General features: G+C 41.4%; 1 protein-coding gene across 5 annotated transcripts in view; it reads right to left on the bottom strand.

The window, feature by feature from the left end:
• TBC1D7 (TBC1 domain family member 7) overlaps positions 1 to 19968 on the bottom strand; it is a 41673-nt gene extending 21705 nt beyond the window's left edge. For 4 of the 5 annotated variants that reach the window (XR_002092611.2, XR_002092613.2, XM_059724425.1 and 1 more), the window contains exons 1-6: positions 19871 to 19968; positions 17013 to 17132; positions 15079 to 15159; positions 11964 to 12151; positions 9419 to 9556; positions 7269 to 7414 (exon numbers count right to left, since the gene is read on the bottom strand). Coding sequence is in view for 3 of the 5 variants with exons in the window: in XM_059724425.1 (XP_059580408.1) it covers positions 7269 to 7414; positions 9419 to 9556; positions 11964 to 12151; positions 15079 to 15159; positions 17013 to 17124 (665 nt within the window). In the remaining 2 variants the exon portion in view is untranslated. Of the gene's footprint in view, positions 1 to 7268; positions 7415 to 9418; positions 9557 to 11963; positions 12152 to 15078; positions 15160 to 16018; positions 16083 to 17012; positions 17133 to 19870 lie in introns of those variants that run through there. The other variant, XM_014611595.3, reaches the window with a different exon arrangement.
• Positions 19969 to 24057: the final 4089 nt, after the last annotated feature.

Genomic DNA, 24057 nt, shown 5'->3' with positions numbered 1-24057 from the left:
AACATCAACATAATCCAAACAAGAGCAACAAAATTAATAACCCAAACAAAAACCTTTACTGCCTTTATTGGTGTTTAAATATCCCATGACAAGTCACTCCTCTAAAATCTTATGTTGTTGCTGGAGTCTATCAGTTTATGCAAGAACTAAAATGAAAGAGCAATTATTTCCTATTCTACAAAAATAGGTCTTCAATGTAGCTATCCCCAATTCCCTAATATATATTTTTTAAAACCAAATAATGGCTTCCCCACAGATTTAGACAATTTTGTACAGAGTCTACATTCATTACAGAAAGTAATAGTAGAAGTTTTTTTCCATAGGGTATTTAACCTAATTCCTAAACAATTTTTTTAGCTATGTAAATGCTTATGTTAGAATAAAGACAACCAGTTACCTTGTCTCCTGTTCAAGACACCAAAGAAAAGGTTTATTAAGTGGAGACATAGCTAGCACTAACTGGCTACATCTTCTGAGGTCATACTTTAAAAATGTCAGTGATTATTATTATAGCAGCAGCTGCAGCAAGCAGTAACACAGTAGGAAAGCTAGTGTATGACACTGTGATAAATAGTGTAGCAGTTGTCAAAACCACATAAAATACCGCAAAAGGAGCTGCATTATTACTGGCAGTGACAGAAAGTTTTAAACAGATATAGTCACAATGCCTTTTCTTTAAATTACCCAACTACATGGTTATATATTTTATATCATAGTGGCTTTTATACATGATTTAATCATCGGTTTCATTTTTGGCTTTTCAAAAACAAGTTACCCATGATCACATTTGCTTTCATGAATTTTAGCTTTAGAAAACTGTTAAAAAATATTTGTAACCAAACTAATGGAAAAATGATCATAGAAATTTAAATGAACTATAGTAATAACCCCACTCAATTCACTGAAATAAAAAACATATTTTTCTTAAGATATCATCTTTGGGTGAGGGAAGGCTGTTAATGCATTTGAAAATCTACAAGTGTAACTTTTAGCCACAGGAGGCCTCCCTTAGTGGTCCTTCATTTCAACAGGAATGCTGACAATTACCGGGGGGGAAATGTAAAATTAAATGAGGGTACGCAGCCAAAACAAAGCAAAGAACTACCCACATGCAAAATCCTAAGCAGCTCATCTTATTTATTGTGCAAGTTCTTTCTGTCAAAGAATGCAAAGAACTAACCTACATTTACACTTACCTATAAAGAAGGCACGTAATGCGGTTACTGTGTGCACAACATTAACAAACATATCCAAAAAAAAGAGTAAGATGACAAAAGATTTGGGATTCTCATTAGGCAACACCTTTGATCCTAATCAAATGCAGTCCATCTGACCAAAGCTAACAGTGTTCTTATCCTACCTTGTCTCAATTACCTACACAATTCTCAGTGACCTTCCGAAAACATTCGTATGATGTATTCTAAAACTGTCAATAGCTTGTTTGTTGTTATAGCCTGGGCAAAGCATGTACCTGTGATCTGCTCCAGGTCCAGCATAATGTACATTCAGTCATAAAAGATGTAAACCTTTCCAGAGTGAAATGAGCAACAAGTGATCGTGTTAAACAGATTTAGCTTTTTCATGTTTTTACGTCTGATTTATTTCTCAAACCTCAAGAAAACATGAGCATCATCTATGGAGGGTGGCTTTCTGTTTATTATTTCAAAAGCAAATATTTAAAGATAAACATGTCAGCAGAGATCTACAGAGATTTAATCATCTACAACCTAATGATTTTAATGGGAGGCAAAAATCCAAATGCCTTTGAAGAACTGGGCCTTAGCAATCACTGGGATAGGAAAACTCTGAAATCTCACACAAAATGGATTTGTACAATGAGCACTACACCTGGCATGTGCTGATGTACACTCTAAGGGTAGAAACAAATGTTGTATTTATACTACCATAAAAAAATTTATGGTGGCATAAATGGCAAGCAAAAGGACATCCCTACCCTTTGTTGTACCATATCAGTGGCCGTGACAAAAGTTAGTGTAAAAGTGTGCTGCGTTATTGATGCAGACATCTGTTTTCACTGCATCAGGAGAGTGTGAGTGGCCCAGAGCTGCCCACAGTCTCCAGATGACTTGGGACAGTGCTTTGGGAGTTCAAGTGGCCTGAACAGGTACACCACAGGAAATCCCATGCAGGATTGGGCCCCTCCAACCCTGGGAGCATCTGCCTGGCTTTCCCTGCTTATACAGACACAACGCAGGTAATCTTGGGGCACCTAAGCAGGAAAAGTTAGGGTTCCCCACTTACAGAGACCTGCCCCAGGACCTCCAGGGGCATTTCTGTAAGTGGGGAAAGTCTACACGAGTCCCAGAAGGGAGGCATAGGACCTGGGTAATCCCCAGTGACCTGTGCTTCCATGCTGCAACTTGGGCTGGGTACCACACCAACCCATACTTTATACAGAGGTACAAGTCACAGGAAGGAGGCACGAAACAGTGCGGGACATAAAGACATTCCAGGGCCCCACACCTCCATGCCAGGATCCACACTTCCATGTGAAGCATGGATCAGCATGGCACCTGGTGCAGGTCTCAGCGTGGATGCATGGGATGCCTGGAATTCCCCAGGTGCCATGCTGCCCCACACTACTGCACCAGCATGCACCTCCCCATGCCTCCTTGTGAGGCATGGGTCCCAGCAAGGAGGTATGAGGTAGCAACGGACATGGGGAATCCCTAGGCAAGGAGAATACATGAATACCATGTGCCTCCAGAGGTTGGGTGGGCACAGCAAGCTCCCACAGGTAGCAGCGGCAGTGTTGGTGGCAGGAGCATGGCAGTAGCAAGTGGTGAGCTACCACAGGTGGCCACAGTGGTGCTGGTGGCAGGTGGGGGACCGAGGGGGCGGGGGAAGAAGGAGGGGGTTTGGCGAGCACCTACCAGTGTTTGGCAACCACCCGCAGATGCTGCCGGCAGCATCGGTGGCGGCCAGTGGCAATCAGGGACTGTCCACAGACACTGCCAGCGGTGGTGTCGACAGCAACAGAGGGGAGGGGCGGTGGTGAGTGGAGACCACCTGCAGGCACTGGCAGTAGCATTGGAGGCGCTTTTTGCAGGGGGTGCACCACCAAGCTCAGGGGGTGCACATGCACCCCCCTCCTTGTCACTAATGAGAGAATACATTGCCCTGCTTGATGCAAGACAATAGGCAACATGTATTTCACCCAATGAGGTGGAAGAGCTGTGGTGGGACAAGTCTGGCAACATCTGTTTTTACCCTTTCATCCCAATTAAAATGGCTGTCCTGATTAAGGCTCTTGGCCCAGAAAAGCACTTAATTAAACACATGCTGAAATCTTCTGCTGCAAATTAAGTGCACATTTAAGAGATTTGCTGAATCAGTGCCTAGACCCTTATCTTGACAGAATTTTTGGGGAGTTAGCATAATTCAAGTGTTCCCTCATTACCCTCCAAACTTCAGCTGAATCATTAGAATGGTACTTGTAGCCTACGTCTAGGCTACAGACTCCTGCTGGCACTAATTATATCAGGAAAGTGATGAAGTGTGTAGAGATCAGTGGTCCTGCACACTACACCAGGGTTTTATAACAGCAAAACTGCACAACTATGCTGCATAGCTATACTGGCAGGTTAGTCCTAATGGAGATTTGGCACAAATCCTAAGAAAGATTTTCCACACAAGTTGTGAACAAATTTAAATAAATCAGGTATCCATAACAATTTATTTGAACTGGCACACAAAATGTACGTATGCCAGGAGTAAGAGAAGAGGGTGCTGGAAAATGAAGTCTTTAAATAACTTACTGAAAACAAAACACTCAACTGAATGGAGAGAAAATAAATCATAATCTGCATGCTTTACCTCATTCTCTCTCTATTTTCTCCATCTAATTGTTACTGACAGCTTCTGGATAAAATTCTGCACAACAATCAGAGAACCTGTATTGAATAGCATTGAATACAATTGTAAGCATTTGTTGTATGGTGGTATCTTTTCCAAACAAGGTCTCTTAAGTAAGGCAAGACTGTCCAGCTTTTGGGCTGCTGGAAGGTATGCTGGGTGGGCTCCTCAGCATACTGCAGTGGCAGCAGGCTCCTCAGGGACCTGAGAGCTATGCCACCCTGTAGCCAAGATGGGAGCAGGAGGTGGACCAGGGAATGGAAACCGGGTCTACTGCACAAAAGAGATGAGCTACTAACAGAGGAAGTGGGAGCAGGAGCCTTGAGATCCTGGCCACAGCAATAGTGGGAGCAACTGGGGGAGCAGTGACCAGGGGTTAACCACTTGCAGGTCAAATGCCTGTATGCAGACAGCTCTGCAAGAAAGCAAGGCGCAGGATGGGCTGTTTTGGGTTTTTTTTATGTTCTCCCATAAGATGGTTGACTAGATCAGGTCCAAAGTGTCCTGGGAAAAAACTGTGTTCACATCACTTCCCACTTGAACACTGTGAATAAGAAAGCCTGCATGGAGAATCCTGTCCTTGTGAGAGTCCCAACTCCCTTTTGCAGATCTCAGAGGCTGAAACACTGTCATATGGATACATGACAGACACAGCATTTGGGCTTCTAAATTCTAATCCAAAACGAACCTCCCAAACATTCAAGTGCAACCATTACAAGTCACCTATAATTAGCTAGTTCTTTGGCTGATATGATTCCAACTGAATGACTAAACACACCCGATCTGATAACTGGACCTTTCGGTACAGCAAGCTGGAAAATGGAATTTCTATTCTATAAGACACTCCAACACGTTAAAATCTGTTTGCATTCCCAACTGGAATGAAAAGCCACTCTACTGTGAAATTTTCTATGGAAAGAAAATTAAAAAACACACAGACATGCACACATATACATTTGTTTTCAAAACATGAAACTGTTTGGTTCTGATATGTAAAGAAAATTACTATTTACTTAGCATTACAGTGACTTGGTGGAATAAATCCCAAAACTGAAATACTAACTATACTAATACTATACTAAATACTACTATAGCTTGTTGACAGGTACAGGGGGAAGGGCATCCTTGCACCATATGTCAAGATTGTGTGCACTTGCTGAAGGTCCAAGAGAATGAGAGCAGCAGATCTGTTAAGTATATCTGTGTCACGATAAAGGGGGGAAGGAGGGAGTTCAATGATGCTGTGGTAGGAGTATATTCAGGGGTGGATCAAGGGGGGGGGAGAAAGGGGGGAACTTGCACCCCTCTTTGATCCCTGGTCCAGCCAAAGTTTAAAGCTAACTGCCTGGCTGTGCCAGCAGCATTTCTAGTCAGACAGTGTTGAGTGAGTCACTTGACTTCCTGGCTCCTTACCATCTCCCTGATCCCTTATAAACTCCTCAATCCACGGGTATGAATGCCCCTCTTCTTTTTAATGGTCTTGAGGTTCCACAAGTCAGCCTATCCCTTGTCCTGTAATTCCACTGTGTGTTAGGAGTTTCATGACCAGGAGCAGCTATTTCACAGCCCTGCAGACTGTTTTTGACTCATTCCAATGACGTTATATTTATTTTTCCTTCAGTCTTAAACTGAATAATACAGCCCTAGGTCCCTAGCATATTAGTAAAGCTTCTAGTTTATTTTTAACTGGAGAAAAACGTGCATTGTTTTATATGTGATGATGCAACTCACCATCTTCTGCCGCCTACCCTTTTGAAAATTCTAAATTTGTGCATGAGCATATTACAGTCCACCCAAATTAGGAAACAGAGAAACAGGTAACAAGAATATTTAAAATGAAATAAGCTAATAATTATGAGGGATTTCAACTTCCCTGATAACTGCTGGAAGAAAAATATGACAAAGCATAACATCCCCAGTAAGTTCTTTAGCTAAAAACAGACGTCGCATTTGTCCTAGAAGAAACCACATCTATTGTCCCAGGACAGTTCAAGGGATAAGACGTACTAACATTGTGTCATGGCACATCACGAAGTGCATCTGAATGGTTATCCCGGGATTGCATTATTGAATCAATCGCAGAAAAGCGGCTGCTCACCAAACTAACTGGAAGGGCAACGTGCATACAAACTGATTCCACGACTTTTTTGTTCTGTGAAAAATCCAGGCACAGCTGGATCAATGCAATGTCTGTTGCTAGTCTTACTGTGCATAGAAATATAATGTTCTGTTTCAGAAAGAGGGAATAAATAGACATTCTGACCAACAGAGACAGACTGATAGGAGAATGTGAAGATGGTCAGAACTCAGGGAGACTGCGACAATATGTCAGAATTCATTATTTTAATGCAAGGAAGGCAAAGGAATAGGAAAGCAGGGCCACTACACATTCAGTAAGAGAAAGGGCATGTGATTATTGAAGAATAAAACACAGTAACATGAACATATTAGGACGAAAATCAGGAAAAGAAAGATGAAAAATGAGTTACAACCAGCAAGAAATGTTGAAGGTGTCAGTCAGAAATGATAAGCAGGGAAGCCACGGGTCTACTGCTGAAAAGAGATGAGCTACTAACACAAGACAAAAAGAAAAGTTGCTCAATGCTTGCTTTTCCTCGGTGTTCCTAAAAATCAAAAATTAATTGTGACCAGACAACTAACAATAATATAGACACAGAAACAGAAGGGCTGCAAACTATGCAGGCACATGGGGGCAAGTGGCAGGCACCACAGTAAGGGCAAGTGGTGGACAGAAAGCAGAGGACAAAGGGTGGGGGTCAGACCACTTGACACCCTCACTGCCTGCCACCCCCCCCTCCTGCTTGCCCCACTGCAGCAGCGTGGGGGGTGAATTTAAGATGACCCTCCAATAATTACATTCTATACATGGAAAATTACACAGCGTTATAACATTTTCATGTATTGACTCTAATTATTGGAGCACTGTATTAAATTCAAAGATGTCTTGAATTCAGGTATATATGGCAGGTTTCCTGTAAACTTCTTTGGCTTTACAAGAAGCCCTTCCTGTTTTCATTCGAAGATTCTCCCTAACCAGTACAGAAATGTATACAGCCTAAACTAACTGATTTTGACATGACAGGACTTGAGCAGCCTTGCACTTTAAAGCTTCAGGTATTTTTCTCTAAAGAGCTACCCTTTCTTTACAACAAACAACATTTAAAAATGTAGCCCTATTCCCTTTCCTAAAATGGACTAATGAGTTCCAGGTAAACAAGTAAGACTACCAAACTCACCATTAACATTAAAATCTTACTGTAGTGAAGAAAAATATTTTTTTCTCAAAAACACCTTCTTTAAGGTACACCGTTGGCCTCACTTCTACACAAATTGAAATCTCCAACAGTTGTAAACACAGAGAAAATTCTTGCCTCTGTAAACTGGATTCTGGTAAACAGCCTGCAAAACACTTCTTAAACCAAAGATTATAGGGAAGCTTGCTCATTGTGGAGCACATCTTCAGATGCATCAGGAGTCTGCTGTCTTCAAGGTTCAAATACTGTTCAAGAACTTTTGGCTGTAGAAGGAAGAGAGAAAGTAGTTTTAAATATATGAAGCATAAGCCAGAGTTGAACCTACATACAGGAAGTAAATGCTAACAATCAGTGCTGTTAGATAATAAAATTGCAATGTTAATTTTACAGACTTTAAGCATGGTTGAACTTTGTGACTTACTTAAGGGAATATTTTGCTAAATAACTCCCTCCCACCTTGCAGAAGCAACCACCTCTACAGGGATACCTAACTAATGTAGCATTCCCTTCCACAGTAATGAGTAAGAAAGCTTCAGGTGATGCAGAGGATTAAAACTGCCCTAATTGCTGCCATCATCATAGGTAAAAATAAATTTAGTTAATCTCAAACCTAGTTCCCTTTTTGTACATCAAGAAAACAAAACATAACAGGAAAAAGAGAAAAAAAAAATCAATTCTCGAAGTAAATCCCTTTGCAATTTATTAAAAGTAGGTACCATTTTATTGTTAAAAAAACCCTCTAGAGTATTTTAAAATGGCTACAGAACAGCACGAAAAAAGACAACAATTTAAACAATTATGTATTTATATTCCAATTTATCCCAATACATACTTTCACAAATTCAAAATCTGCACTATACATTACAACACAGCTGAAAAAATTGCTAATTTCTTCATTTACTAAAAGGAGTGGGAAGGGGAAGGATTGCTTTTGTCTGTATTCTTCAGTCCAGGTATCTGGTGGAATGATACAGCATTACAGAAAACCTGGAACAGAAGAATGCAACTTCTTTTACTAATGGGAACAATGCCAAGGCACCATTTCTTTGGGGGGCATAGACACCATTTTAAAGAGTTATAGCAAGTGATACAGTTGACTTCATTAACTCTGGTGACAGAGAAATATCTTTGTAAACCTGCTTTCTAAGTTTTATAAGATAACAGCAATATGTATCTGTATTTAGAATCTGCATCAATACTCGCCAACTTCAGAACTGCAGATCAGGCCCTCCACTATGTGTTAATATCAGTGGACATGGGTTAAGAACAGGTTTTTTATCCTGTCGTGACATTTGAAAAATTAGGGGGAAAATACAGATAAGCAGTTTTTTCTTACGAAAGCTGGCAAACTTAAAACCAAAGCCAATTTTATCAAGAGGCTTTTTTAAACACAGAAATCTTTTCAGAACTTTATATGGTTACAAGAACTTATAAGTGTTCACCGACAACAAAATTCATGATCTACTTGTCTTTTTATTAGAGTAAGATTTAAAAGTTATTATTTTCCTAAAGAATAAAACACTCAACTCCTCTTATATGGAGGCTCAGAACGTGTTACCTGATTATCAGCTCAAGAGGATATAGGCAGCAGAGAGACAGCCATTTAAGCAGGTCTACAAGTGGTCTAAAAAGTATCAGAAAATTGTCAAAATGGTGTTAGGATGGTTATAGCTTTTTAAAATTGGAATAGAGGACTGGAAGGGGCCTCCTGAGGCACTGAATCTAATCACCTGGCTCTTGCAGGCAACCATTAGTCCAATAATGTGTCCAAAGCAGCATCTACATCCTCTCATACACCACAGCCATCAGGCACCCTACAAACAACCTACAATGTATCACAGTAAAAAACCAGCATCTACTGCTTAAAATCAAAAATGTTTTCAGGGTAACCACTGGTGTAAGGATTTGCAATTAAGTTTGGGTACAAACATTAAAGCATCACTGTTCATGATACACTGTGATCAATCATCTTGGTCTGTGCTTGAACCTATGCATTTCTATGTTTCAAATTTAAATGTCTAAACACTAAAAAAAACATAAGCAAATCATCTGTTTCAGGGAACAAGAGCAGTTTCAAATGTCATGTAATTTGGTTCTTAGAAGGAAATTTACACAGCACAACTAGAGAGCTCTAATACCAAAGTAGCTAGTACAAGAACAAAATCCAGGTCTATTAACTCATAGACCCTTGTGCTAGTGTCTGGATACTACTGCTACATCTCCATTCGCTTTGCGTAATCCCTCTTTTCGCAAACCACTTGTCTTACCAATTGTTGCAATGAATCTTTGTACTTGTTATGTAACTGATTCACAAAACAATTGACCAGCCAATAGCAGTCAATAGGATCCTCCACCATTTCCTCCATGGCTTTCGCAATAGCAAGAAACACTTCATCTTCTGCTTCCTAGAAAAAAAGAGCAGAAAAATTATTATGTACAAAATTGTCAGGCTGTCCAGTTTGAATTACTGTTATAGTCTTTTACCCAGTTATTTGAATAAATGAACCAGGAGACACATATGTAAATGGAACGTGGGTTATGGATGTGCTGACATCCATAATTACAGCACTTGGCAAAAACCACATCATTGTATTACCCGTAAAAACCAAATGCATGAAAGTGGATTGTTTGTACTTTCGGTCAAAAGCATTAATCAAAGTTTGGATTAGAAAATCTGAATTCTATTGTAATAGTTATTGTGAAATAGAACTAGAGCTCTCTAATTTTGCTGTGTAAGAGAAGTGCAGTGATCTCAGTAGTCTCAAGTGAGTCAGTATTAATGAACTGCAACCTCCCATTAAAAGCAGAGGCCATTTTTTTTCCATTCACACACAACACTCCTTGACAGGTTATAGAACACCAGATGCTCATGTGTAAAGAATGATTCAGTTTTAGATAAAAGGCCATTTTTCTCTTTTTTTAATTGCCTGAGTGCAAGCAAACTTACCTTCCAGGAGTCAAGGCACTTTCTTCCTGAAGTATAACTTGTACAGAAAATTCATGTACCATTCCTTTCCCTAAATGGTACACTACCCTGCCACCATCACTCCAGATACGCCTATATGACAGTCACTGATTTGACTGAAGGATAGCACATGCAAACCTACTCATTTAAACTAGTTAATTCAGGTGCCAGCAGCAATGTAGCTGTAATACAGCTTCCAGCCCAGGACACAAAACCTTCCTGCAAACTAAGGTAAATACCTTAGCTGTTAACTTAAAATAAGTGTTGTATTTCTACATTATACTGTGGACATAGCAAAGACTACAGTATAGACCTACTCTATACATCATACCCTCTGCTTTTAGACACAAAAAGGCAAATATCACAGAAACTCACTAAAATGGCCCAGTCTGTTAGAAAAAAAGGTTAACCATTCCAACATCATGTTTTTCCTCCCACTAACTCCACAGGGGCTCTTCTGCACAAGCATTAAATTCCCAGCTACACAGGTTTGGAAGAATTGACTGGATTGAGAAAAGGTACAACAGGGGAAGCGATGTTCTATGAAGCATAACTCCCTGGCAAACCTCAAATCTTGACCTGGTCAGCATTAACTACACCAATATGCATTTTCCACTGTGAACTTCATCAGGAGAACGAGCGTTGCTTGGGTTGAGAGAGGCAATGACAGCACAACTCCTCTGGAAGCCATATTTGCACGGGATGAAGAAACAAGGTGTTGGTTACCACATTAACATCACTAAATTTATAGAGTTTTCCTATAGGGAATATGCTGGGTTCAATGACCACACCCAAACCGTAGAAGTACAAATGTTTCTCCTCCCTTCTACAACATGCCACTCTACCAGTGGGGCAGAACAACAACTGAATTTTCCATAATAACATTAACCTCCAACATATTTCTCTTAGGAAACAGTAAGGCTCTTGGGAACCGGAAGGCAAAAGAAACAGAAGATGAACTGGGAAATGAACCAGTTTACATGGAAAATGATATTATTATTATTATTTAGGTTTACATCCCACGTATGCAAGTTCCTACAACAAATAAATGTAATATATTTGAAGACTGCCATCTCACAAACTAGAGTTAATTTTAATATCAATATAATTAACCTCAACAGAGTTATTGAGACCAGTTACGCAGACACCCATCACTCTTTCCAACCCAAAATTCTGTTTAGAGACAGCAGGACTTCCATCATTAATGGTCAAGCACTCCCCTGTAGGCACATGGACGTGAAACATGTACTCTTCTCTTTTCAATTAAATAGTACACTTTCATGTCACCGAACTGTGGATAAGTCTAGATTACCATCACTGCTGTGACTGCAATGCAGTTAATGCACCACACTTGTGCGCTTGAATAAAATCCAACAAACAGCTCAAATTAACAAAAATGCCAGATTGGTAACCTTCATTCTGGATTAAAAAAACGAATTATTTAGGACACTGCTTTTATTACCTCTGACCTATGACAGAGGACATCTGATCTTACTGCAGCAAATAGGTCCTTATGTCATTATTGTTACTAAATGCCAGGAGGGGGAAGAAGGAAGAGCAAATATAAACGGCTATTAGACCAGAGGAAAAAAAAAAAAAGCATACAGAAAAGATTTTAAGGCATAAAAGCTTCACTTTTCATAAAATATACAAATATTTGATGAAGAAAAACTAATGCACAGTTTCATTAACCCCTGGTACATAACTTCCATATTCTTCTGTTCTATATTCATTTTAATTTATTTATCAGAGCGTGTCTTCCATGCTATGATCTGTTTTCATGGCTTCAGTTCAAGGGTTCCTTTTACTGTAAAAGAACATTGTTGAAGCCAAAGGAAGCAACTGACCAGAGGAAATGCTGGATTTCGAGGCAACTTTCCTGCTTCTAGTTGATGCATGCGAAGGAAAACTTCCACCTGTGGGGTAGAATCACTGATGAAGCGAATTACTTGGAGGGCATGATACACGTCCATATATTGCTCCTTTCGGTAGATCATCACCAGGACGTGAGATTCATGATGAGGAGGAATAATCCCTAAAAGAGATAAAAAGAGGAAGAAATCAGAACAGAGAATCCCCTTCTCAAAAGACTAAACTTAGCTCCATTCATACTAATGTTTAGCCTACAAAGAATTTAGATCCTGTTGGACAGTGCCAACCCCTTGGGACTAATCCCAGCATGCTGGGGGGCAGAAAGGGGTAGTGCCAGCCACCTAGGACCTAATCCCAGCACATGGGGGAAGGGGCAGGGGGCAAGAGAGAGCAGTGCCACACTCCCAGGACCCAAACTTGGTGCACAGGGGCTAGGAGGGGATGGTGCCAGGACCCAGCCCTGATCTGGCCTGCAGACATCCCCATCTCGCCCCAAGATGGGCCCCACTCATCTGGTCCACAGAGCCAAAAGATTGAGCACCACTGTCCTAGTGGTCTGTCCGTTCAGGCCTTTCTTTCCCCTTAACGACTGCACCTTACTTAACACCATTTAATAAGTGTACAGCAAACCTGCCTCTGACTTCAAGAGAAGAAAGATTCTCAAGATGCCAAAAGTGACATGGCACTTTTGTATCACTAGGAAAGCAGATATAGTCCTTTTATAGTCAAATCAGAAAGAGACATTCTTTAATATCAGCTTTAAGTCAGGTTACCTGCTGCTTTCATCACTCCTTTAAAGGAGTACATTGTTCCCAAGTGTTAACCCAGGAAATTGCTGGGGTTGAGTTTCAAAAGCAAGAGAAAGAGATTTCCCTTCAAATAGCTAGAACAAACCTAACTGTATTCTAAGAGCTGGAACCTGACTTTCAATTTGAAGCAAAAATAGTGTTAACATCATAATTAAGCAAGTATATGCTGCTAAGACCAATATGCTAAATCCAGAAAATTAGCACACTGATCCTAGCCAGGACAGAGTCAAATAATGCAAGGAAGTCTATAAATCATTTTATCACAACCTGCACTCCACTTCGCTATGGTGAGTCCTACTTGACTCAAGAAGGGCATATTCAGCATACCATATAACCAGGGAAGGCATCAGGCTTGTTACGTTTCAAATCTAATTTTAGATTAAATCCACTGAAAGCCATATTAAAACTATTTACAGGAGACATAATGTTTCCCTCCAGCAATAGACAGAGCTGTTGTTCAAATCACCAAACCAGAGATGTCTTGTAAACACCCATTTTTCTCATGAATATTGACAATAAGATAAAAGTAAAATTCTCAAGGATATATTATAAGCAATTTTCTTTGTATGCAACTATGTCTTACGTCTCAGCATACTCAAAGTAAACACTGAATGACAGACTGGTGCCTTCCCCTATTCTGGGTTGTTCATTCAAAATAAGTTTACATTTTTTAAGCTTCCAGACTAAGATCCTAAAATGCAATTGGTAAACAAGTTTCTCACATTCTCTATGCATTCAGAATCAGACTTTATGACACAGCATGCAAAGGAACATGGAAAGAGCCAACCTAACAAATATTTAATTGTGTCAAAGTTCACAAATCACCGTGTCTAAGGCAGTCAATAAATGCTGTTGATTCAAAACTGAATTACAACTTTGTACAGAAACTTCTCCACAAAGTTCTCTTTTTGGGTCAGAGATCTACCAAATTGGTTGTTAACATTATATTAGTTAAGGATTAATCTCCACTACATTAAGAAACTGGGTTTCAGAATTCTTTATTTTCCAAAGCTTAGCCCTGGTGTTATTTGGGCTTTCATTATATATAATCAGTTTACTAAAGAGAAAATTAAGGAAGTTCAGAAACAACTGTTAGGATCTTGCACCAAAATGTGTTTACTAAACCTAAGTTAAATGTTTACACACATTCATGAATGTTTTAAATCATTTTTTTAAATCTATTCAAAATAAAAGTGGTTTGACTTTTACATGGACTTTAAACATTCTTGTTACATTATTTGCAACCCACACCAAGTGTCAATGCATATAAATCAGGAAGTGAAACTGAATAGATGGAGCACTGATATTTACAACTCTACTTTTGCTGTTCAAGAAACAAAAGAGCATACTATCATCTCCTTCAAATCATAATTTTTTTTAAACTATAATTTTTAATTATCTAGAGCATTATTAGAGACTTAGGTAAGAATTATTTTTTATGTTTGAACTGGCAGTATTCCTTTAAAGGCAATGAATATTTTAAAAGCATTCCAGGGATGCCATTCATGTACTAAAAATTATCATGATTCTTGGGTCCTGCATCCCCCATTAAATTAGCTCATGCTTTTATAAATCTGGTAAACTCAAGAAGTGGTTCCAAAAGGCCATTATTACTTTTTCAATTAGTCATTTGACTCTAACTACAGGGAAAGTAGAATTCAGAGGATTTATGGTTTCTGGACATACCTTATTTTATTCTTCCCTTCAGTGACAAATGTTACCCATCACAAGAAGCATAATCAGAGCTAAATCTCATCATGAAACTTTAAAAGGGAGTCTCTCACTGGCCAGATTCTATTAAATAGCCAGTTCAACACTAACCACCATCTTCTTAAATCAGTTTTGATTATACAGCTTCACTTTTTTACAGCTTCTTTACACTTTTGATTATACAACTACAGCATCTATTTTTAAAAGAATAAAACTGAAAACTTTCCCAGATGGCAGCTATTTCTGTTCCACATTCAAATATATACACACTAATTATATTCATGTCCATTACAATAATAGAGGAGTTCATTTCATTTTTACAAATCTGTATGTATGAAATTTTCCAAAATGCATGCATAAAATACTTAAGTCAAGTAATCAACAACTCACTCAAGCACATTAAGTATTGGATATGTGGAACTTAACTATATACAAAAGTAGACCAAAAATTGGTAGCAGTGGTTATTAAAGACAGTATACCAATATACTGCTATGCCCCTAACAATCAACAAATACACCCCGGGCATATTCCAATTAGTATACATATGACTGTAGTCTTTATAAGCCATACCTAAAAGTACCTTCCACACCAGGATCCGATACATGGACGGAAGAGGAAATCTTTGACTAAAGGTGCAGAGCTTCTCAATATCTGTAAAGAAAAAAAAGCTAACATATTTCAAAACTCTTTCTAAATCTTAAAATTTACACCAGAGGCAATCAGGACTCGTAGTAATTTACACCAAGAATTCTAGGGCATCGATTCACAGGAAAAGGACAATTCTTTAGGTGCTGATAGCTGTCCGCAAATTGCACTTACAAAGGACAACACAATATTGATACAAATTACTGACTTGCAGTTAAGAATAGTTGGAAGTGCTATAAAAATTGCTATTACAGTTCCTTGAAAACTTCTTAGTTTGATTTATAATGAAACTACAAACCTACTAGATCTCAACAAGAAAAGATTGTGACATTTTAGGCCTGAAGTAAAATCTCTCTTTGCCTTAAAATTAATTACAAAGAAGCTTTTTGGTGTAAAAAAAACACAGTAATCTTTCTGTTCTGTTACAGGCTTAGCACACATATAGGATGAACAGAAATAATCATCATTATCGTATCACAACGCATTGTGATTTTGAGAAGAGAAAGAATTAAGAGAAGGAAACAATCAATTCTTAAGGAAAAATTACCTTCATAAAAAAAAAACTCACTCTCAGCTTCTTGGGCACAAAGAATGAGAGAAGAAAAAAGAAATAAACAAGAGGTTCTAAAGTAAAATAGCAACTGTTTTTTAAAGCCTCTCAGATGCACCTTTATTAACCAACCAGTACTATCCAATTTAAAATATTCTCCAGTGCAATGGTTCCAAAATGTTTTGGTTTTTTTAAGTCAAACTCTCAAAATTTCTCATAGACCCAACATGTATTACTGTCACCAGCTTACAACTGAAAATGTTATCAGGGTACACAGGGCCTGATACAATCCAGAACCAGCTACAAACTACTTACTATGATGTCACAGCCAAGCAGTGGTCCATGAACGATATACTGTTTTTTTCTGGCGCACACACCCCTGAATAAAATACATTGTTTTTGAAAGGCAAAATTAATAAAAACAGATCCTTCTTTGATAGCCTCTAGGGGAGGAAAGTATCCATAACCAGCTGCAGCACGTGCACTTTTGGGCTGAAAACAGAAGTTGCAACAAATTTATGGTAGCATAAAGCGTAAGCAAACAGACCTCCATGCCCATTACGGACATCTATTTGGCTTTATGGTAGGAGAGGTGCCTGTACTCTCCTTCCATCCCAGGTAGGAGCTCCCAGGGCTTCAGTGGTCCAATCCTGCACACCCCAGGAATTCCTTTAGAGGGGTATTCCCAGGACATATAGTATCCTGCCCAGGTTCCCTGCTTGCAGAGGCACATCCTGGGAATCCCCCATCAAGAGATTTCCCAGACACAGGTCTTGCACTACCATGCCCCAGAGTACCTCCATTTGCAACTGTCCTGCATGATTAGGCCCTCGAAACTCTGGAAGCGGCAAGATCCAGACCCTTCAGAATGACAGGCAACGTCTTTGTCGCCCAACAAAATGGACCAGCTGCGATGCCGCAACAGCTGATACCGCAACAAAAAATGATGTCTGTTTTTAGCCAGACTTTCACGTTCACCTGGCAGACTCTTAATCCACAAAAACTGCCATAAAAGTATTGATTGTCCTTGATTATAAGTCCTTGATTATAATGCACACCCCAATTCCCAGCAGCTGAATTTTAGGAAAAGGTGTGTATTGTACATGGTAGTTTGAGAACCACTATCTTGGTAATGTCTAGATGCAACTCTAGATTCTGCAAGCTCCATGGTAAATGATATGGAGATTGATGGAAAAATTGCCTGGAAAAATCAGAGATGTTGAGCACAACATCTACCATTGACTTCAGTGAAAGTGCTCATTTTTTACAAAACTTATACCCAGAAAGTACAAGAGTCAGATCACTTTACCCAGGCGGTCATCTTTCAGCAAGATTTCTAATGATTTTTTCTCTTCAACGCCACGAAACCCCACTTTTTCATAATAGACCGAACGGAAATTTCTCTGAGAGTCTTCAGCCATGATTCATTCTGGAGGGGAAAAAAAATGGAAAATGTTTAACAGTTTACATCTAACAATGTGTTCTTATTGCTTTAGAGTGAACTTCCTTTGAAAATCAATGGAAATTAAATGCCTTTGTCTGTAATGGAAATAAATGCCTTTGCCACAAAAAAACCTACTTGAATTTATAAGACATCCAGGATGTTATTCGGCCAAGCCAATCTCAGCCACAGTTGCACTAAGCTCTGAAGGAGCAACAGGTGGATGAATGGAGGTTGTTCAAATCTAGTGCATATTTTAGTAAGATACTCATGTTGTTCTGATGTACTGCATCAACCAAAACCTTGCCCCTGTCATTCCAGACTGAAAAAATAGGTTAAACCTGCTTTTAGATGAATGAATAAACAAACAAACAGCCTGTACAGCACACAGCAGACACACTGACAATTTGTACCACAACTAAACTCAATTTTTTACTCGGCTAATTAGTTTGCAAAATACTAAATCTGGAGCAGGAAAGACAATGCTCCTCATTAGCCCGCAAACATAAGAAAAACGTTAAGAGATGGCATGTTGCTGAATAGGACACAAATGAATAGCACACATACTGAGCCGGTCCAATTACATCAAGCTGCTCCATGTGGTACTTAAGCAGGATGAGAAACAAAGCATTCACAAATATACAGAAGGGCCCCTACCTTGCAAAGGTTAAAAATATGTTAATCTTCTCCATGCTAGGAGGGCATAGAGAGGCATACTCCATCTAACACGGTCAGCAGCAGCTATCAGAGTAGAATTCCAGCTGCAGCTATGCTCCTTCATTTCTTTGACACATTTAACTTTACTTGAAACACAAACAAATCCACTGCTGACTTAAGGTGCATGTGTAGGTCTTTGCAGAATCAGAGCCAGCTGAGTACCCAAAAGCAGGACTAGATCAGTAGAGGACTTGTTCAGTGCTTACTGTGTTTGACCAAAGCATACATTTAAAATCAGATCGAAACTGTTTGTACTACTGCTTAGATATCTCTCTTAATGCCCAATACGAAACTGTTCACACAAATATTTGGGACTCTTCACAGCTCAGACATTTCAGGATCAGGCCTTCAGTATATTTATTATTAACTTGTGCCCCAGAGTCCAATCAGGAACGAAAGATGCTGTAAAACAAAGCAGGTCCCAAGCGGTTTGGATTTACCATTATTTAGCTAACAAACAAGTGCCAAATCATCGTGACTGGCAGTGACACTTTAATTGATGCAACATTCAAAGACAAAACTAAACCTAGAGTGACAGAATGCTAAAAAATGGGAAACCTGGAAAAAAAAAGGCATGACAATTCATAAGAGAAGAATGCTATTCAAATCTAGCTATTCAGGCTAGATATCAGGAGGCACTACTTCACAGTCAGGGCAGCTAGGATCTGGAACCAACTTCCAAGGGAAGTGGTGCTGGCTCCTACCCTGGGGGTCTTCAAAAGGAGACTAGATAATCACCTAGCTGGGGTCGTTTGACCCCAGTTCTCTTTCCTACCCATGGCAGGGGTTCGGACTTGATTATCTGCTCAGGTCCCTTCCAACCCTACCACTATGAAACTATAAATTAATCACAATAGCCTGGCTTCACTTTACATAAGAATCATGACACCCTCCACCCCCAAAATGATCAAACATGGGACTACTTCATTTTCTTATCAAGCAACCAGCAAATTTTATATGCTGTCATTGATTAGTGAAAAGTAACTTTATCCATTAGACAGGTTCCTGCATTAAATCCTATCTTAACTCAAGCTGTCTTTATAGAAGATAAATGCATTTTTGTTCTTAAAAGGAAGGTTTTTTTAACCATATCATTAAATCTCCTGAAAGGAAATTCAGTAGTAGCAGTAAATTTGTATTATTAAATAATCCAATTGTCCAACTCACAGAAAACATTTTCCAGCTGCTGATTTCATGAACTGCATTTGTGATCCTTATCCTATGCATAGCCTAAGCATAATTCATTACATTTTTTTAGCATAGTGTAAGCTTTGCATAGGGTAAGGATCACAAATTCAACTCATGAAATCACTCAGCAAATGTTTCCGTTTCAACTGGAAAATGTTTTGGACAAGTTGGACAATTGAATTGAACACTGTTTTGCGAAAGATGGCGGTTATGTTGATGTCTAGACATTTGAGCCGTGTTGCGTTAAAACTGAACGCGTTAGGCTTTCACTTGCCGTTTACAGTTTGCTTCTCTCATGCGTACATCCCAAGTTATTAAAGTCGCACAAGGGCTTGATAAAAACCCTGTACTTGTAGCAGGACTTGGACGGGGACAAGAGGGAGGATTCTGCCTTGAACAGGAGGTTCAACGCTATCAGTGGGAGCCAAAATTTGGGCTGGCATAAAATGAGCCCCACACCCTCCCCTGTAGGAAGTGCTACTCCCGTCCACTTCCTCTGCCCAAGCTGCTTCTCAGGTATCCAGGTGGTAGCCCTACTGGTCCAGAGGCAAAAGGATCCAGAACTCGTGGCAGAAGTGATCTCTTTTAGGAGACCAACCAGGCGCTTGCAAAAAAAAATTATTTTTTTTTAATTATTTTGCAACTACCTAATTGGTCTCATAACAGATATCACCTCTGCCACGGGTTGATGCCTTCAATCTGCTGCTCTGCTTTCGGCCGAAACTACCGCTCTGCCTGCTGGTTCTTGCCCTCTGCCGCCTGTCCCGACCCTGCCAGTGCACCCAAACAGGCTGCGCCCCCTCCCAAGGAGAACGACTTACCCCGAGCGGTCGGCGCGGAAGGCCTGCGTCGCGCCCCAGTGACGTCACGGCGGTACTCCCTCAGCATTGGAGGAGGGGGGCCGGCAGCACTGGAGGACCGGAAGTGGTAGTACTTCCGGGTTCCGTCGGCACCGGAAGCGCTAGGTTCCAGGAGGGCAGAGAGGAGCGGCTGAAGCGGGGGGGAGTTGGCACAGTATTGGTTCCGGTATCAGGGATCAGCTGGTGGCAGAGGCAATCATATTTATTAGGCTAACTAGATGTTTGTGTGCGCGCGTGGGCGCGCACACACACACAAAAAGATATTGGGGGAAAAAAATGCCTTTCTTTGCATTTTTGGCACTGGCACCTTTCCTCGGGCCTGGGGGCGTGCAAAGGTTGTCAAGGTTCTCCCAGGGGGAAGTAAATTCATATTGCACAGGAGAACTGGCATGTGCGGTAACATCTGTTTGGAAGAGGAATCAAAGCTTGTGGCAGGGGTGACATCTATTAGACCATGTAATGTTTGCCACAAAAAATTGCTTTACCTGGATACCTGACTTTGCAACAATTCATTTGGTGCAGATCAAGCTCCGGAAAAAGTTGGAACAGTCTCTTTTTTTTACCTCAAAGTTGTTTGGTGGTGGGTGCGAAGTAGAAGCCTATTTCCCTCTGGTCCTCATGTTTCATATTTCACAGAAGAACGGGAAGATGGAAGATGGTATGATCTACTGGGTGGGAATTGCTGTTGTGGAGAGGTCTCTCCCTGCTCTGGGAAAATGCAAATTATCTCAAACAAAGGCAGGAGCAGGGTGTCAGGTTTCAGGTGGTAAACTTTGTTTCCTTGTAAAATTATGGAAGTTTTCATTTCAGAAAGCAGCTAAAATTCGATATCTTCCATGTTTGTTTATTTGTTGTTTTTCTTTTCCTCGCACCCTCCAGAAGGTTTCCCCAGACAGAGAAGACGCACAGGCCACAGGAGCAAGGCCTGGTGTAGGGAAGACCAGGGCCCAATTGGGGCCAGGTGGCCTCCAGGGGTTGGTTGGTTGGTTGGTTTGTTTTCTGCTATACGTTCCTCTCCCGTACTAGTGAGAGAGGCGTGAGGACTCACGTCGCAGTCTTAAAGGTGGCCCCAACCCACAGGCCCATTAAAAGGGGAGCCAAAGGACTCCAAAGTGTTAGTTCCTGCCTGTCTCCTGCCAGGGATGTTAGGGGGCGTTTTGTTGTTGTTACAGGCAGTCTTCGGACTTACGACACAATTGGTTCCTGAAAACTGTGTCTTTAAGTCAAAACATTGCAACTCGAAACCGATTTTTTTCCCTTAGGAAGCAATATTATAAATGGGAGATTGGTGAAAATAGGGTATTGGGCTTTGGTTCAGGAACCAAAAATAACCAAGAATTTTATACTCAATCAATTCTGGATTCATAATATAGCTACATTAATGTATTTATACTGTAAATAGCAACCATATTGATTTGGAAGGACTTCTTTGAGGTGACTTTGGACTTTTTTGAAGGGTTTTTGGCTGGAGTCTTCTCAGGAGTCTTGGCTGCAGGTTTTTCTGGAGCCTTGAACTTGTTCACTGGCGTGGCATCGCATCAGATCAAGCGTTGTAAAGTTGAAACTGATGTCAGAAAGTTGAAACGGTGTCAATTTAGACAACATTTCGCACTTGCAACTTTTAAGTTGAGGACTGTCTGTATTTCTTCCCCATAATTGTTTCAGTGAGCCGGGGACTGCGGCTACCAGTCACCAGCTATCTACGGTTGACTGGAAAGACACGGAGTCAGGGCAGGTCCTGGACATTCAGACTCTACTAGGCTGAGCTGGGACATGCAGAACAGAGCTGGACTGGACAATCCTGACCTATTTGAACATGGACAATTTGGCTCAATCATCAGCCTGGAGCCCAGACCATTGATACAGTCCACCACCAGTGCATTGTTTTGGTGTAGTACGGGCAGGGGTGTGAGGGGAAGGAGGAGCCCTGAGAAGACCCTAGGAGCAAGACACCGGGACAAAGTCTGCCTGTGCATTCCAGCTCCTGTACAATTAAGCATTCCATCAAGTCGTGGCAGACGAGAGAGTGCAATCCACTGGAAATCGCAGACAAACATGTCCGTGGGCTGCCTTCCCAACAGCTCGTTTAGATTGGACTCCACAAAGGTATGGGCTCTGGCCTTACTAGATGGCCCCTCCCCCAACACTAAGTACTAAATAACAAAACAAAACCCCAAAGATGCTAGACTCTGAGACGTCCATTTGCTGAATGGACACCTCCAACACTTTCTAGTGAGCCAGCAAACATTCTTGGACCAGTGGTGCAAAATTTGCTTGCTTGTACTCGCTCTGACATCCCTTCCCAACCAACCAAGGAATAAGACTGCCCCTTTTGGATTAGCCATCTCCAACTGCTACTTCTTTTGTATGACTGATATAGATACAGAGCAGCAACTATAATTTTACATTTAGGTGGCTGAGCCAGACAATTGCGTCAGGAGTGGCAGAGTATATCGCTGTGATGCCCCCTTCATATCTGTGGATTGGGCATTGAGGCATTATATGTTCCATGGTCTGTTCTGGGTGACCACAGTTGCACACTGGAGAGTTTTTAGTTTTCCATTTGTGCATTAAGCCTGCTACTGACCCAGCTGCTGACATTTTTACTGCCTCAGCCCATAAGCTTAGGTCACATTTCCTAGCATCATAGAAAATTCAGGTTGGAAGGGAACTCAGGATGCCAACTAATCCAACCCCCTGCTCAAAGCAGGAGCAGCCCCAATTAGATCATCCCAGCCAAGGCTTTGTCTAACCAGGTCTTTAAAACCTCCAAGGATGGAGATTCCACAACTGCTCTGGGTAACCTGTTCCCGTGCTTTACCACGCTTGTAAATACGAGTTAATTTCACCAGAGCTCCCACTGACTGAGGAAAAGCCACTAGAGGGAGGGACCTGGTGGAACTGACACAAACACACCAGCTTCCCCCTCCTTGTCCAACAGATGCCACACCAACATCCTCAGTCCACCTCACCCCACTCACACCCCATGCGGGGAGGAAAGGGGGCTCTGGGCCCCGGCAGAGACACCCGATGCAGGAAGGGGATGAAGCTCCAGGGTGGGTGGCTCTGCCAGATGGGGGAGGTCACTGGCAAAAGGGGTGGTAGAGGCCAGAAGGCTGCAGAGCTAGGGCCAGGGGTGCTGAAGAGGTTGGAGGTGGGATCTAGAGGATCCTATAGGGGCTGAAAGGGAGCAGCAAGGGTGGGGGAGAGCAGAGAGAGACACACAGACACACACATGGGCAGAGCAGGACTCCCCCTCTCCCCCAGCATCCCAACACTGCTGTAGGGAAACCTGAGCTGGGTGGTGGCAGTCCCTGGGCAGCGGTGGCCGGACGGGGTGGGGTGGGGCAGAGAGCAGCAGTGGGTGCAGGCGTTGTGCTGTGCTGCCCTGTCGGTAGGAGAAGCCCACTTGGCCATGGCACCAGGGCAACCTCCCTGTAGCCACACACACAACCAGACTCACAGGCTGCCCCCCGGAGGTAGGAGCAGGTAGATGCCCTTCTGCCTGCAGGGTCACAGCGGTGCTCACAAGCATGCACACATCCTGACACCTGCTGTGGCTCACACACTGGTTTAAACATGCTGGTTTACGCATGCATGCTGTAGCTCATGAGCACTGTGACAGACGCACACACATTGACATGGCTTACGTTCACATACTGTGGCTCACACACACTGTGATTTATACATGCACACGCCCACTGGCTTGCACACACATCCTATGGCTCACATGCACACTGGCTTGCTCTCTCTCACATACATGCACCCACACACATGTGGCTCACACTGTGGCTTATACACTGTGGCTCACACTTTGACATGACTTTCATGCACATTGGCTCACACACTAATTTATACACAGAAACTGTCTCATGCACACCCACTGGGGCTTACACACACTCATCCTGTGGCTCACATGCGCACACCGGCTTTCTCACACACATATACAAACATGTACATGTGTGGCTACCACACACTGTGGCTCACATATTGACATGGCTTACACACACACACACACACACACTGGCTTACACGCTGCCTCCCACACTGATTGATACACACAGCCTCATGCACACCCACTGTGGCTTACATACACATATTCTGTGGCTCACATGCACACAATGTGGCTCACACTAATTTATACACAC

Source organism: Alligator mississippiensis, chromosome 3, assembly GCF_030867095.1.
Source record: "Alligator mississippiensis isolate rAllMis1 chromosome 3, rAllMis1, whole genome shotgun sequence".
NCBI lineage: Eukaryota > Metazoa > Chordata > Crocodylia > Alligatoridae > Alligator > Alligator mississippiensis.
This window is presented reverse-complemented; position numbering and strand designations above follow the sequence as displayed.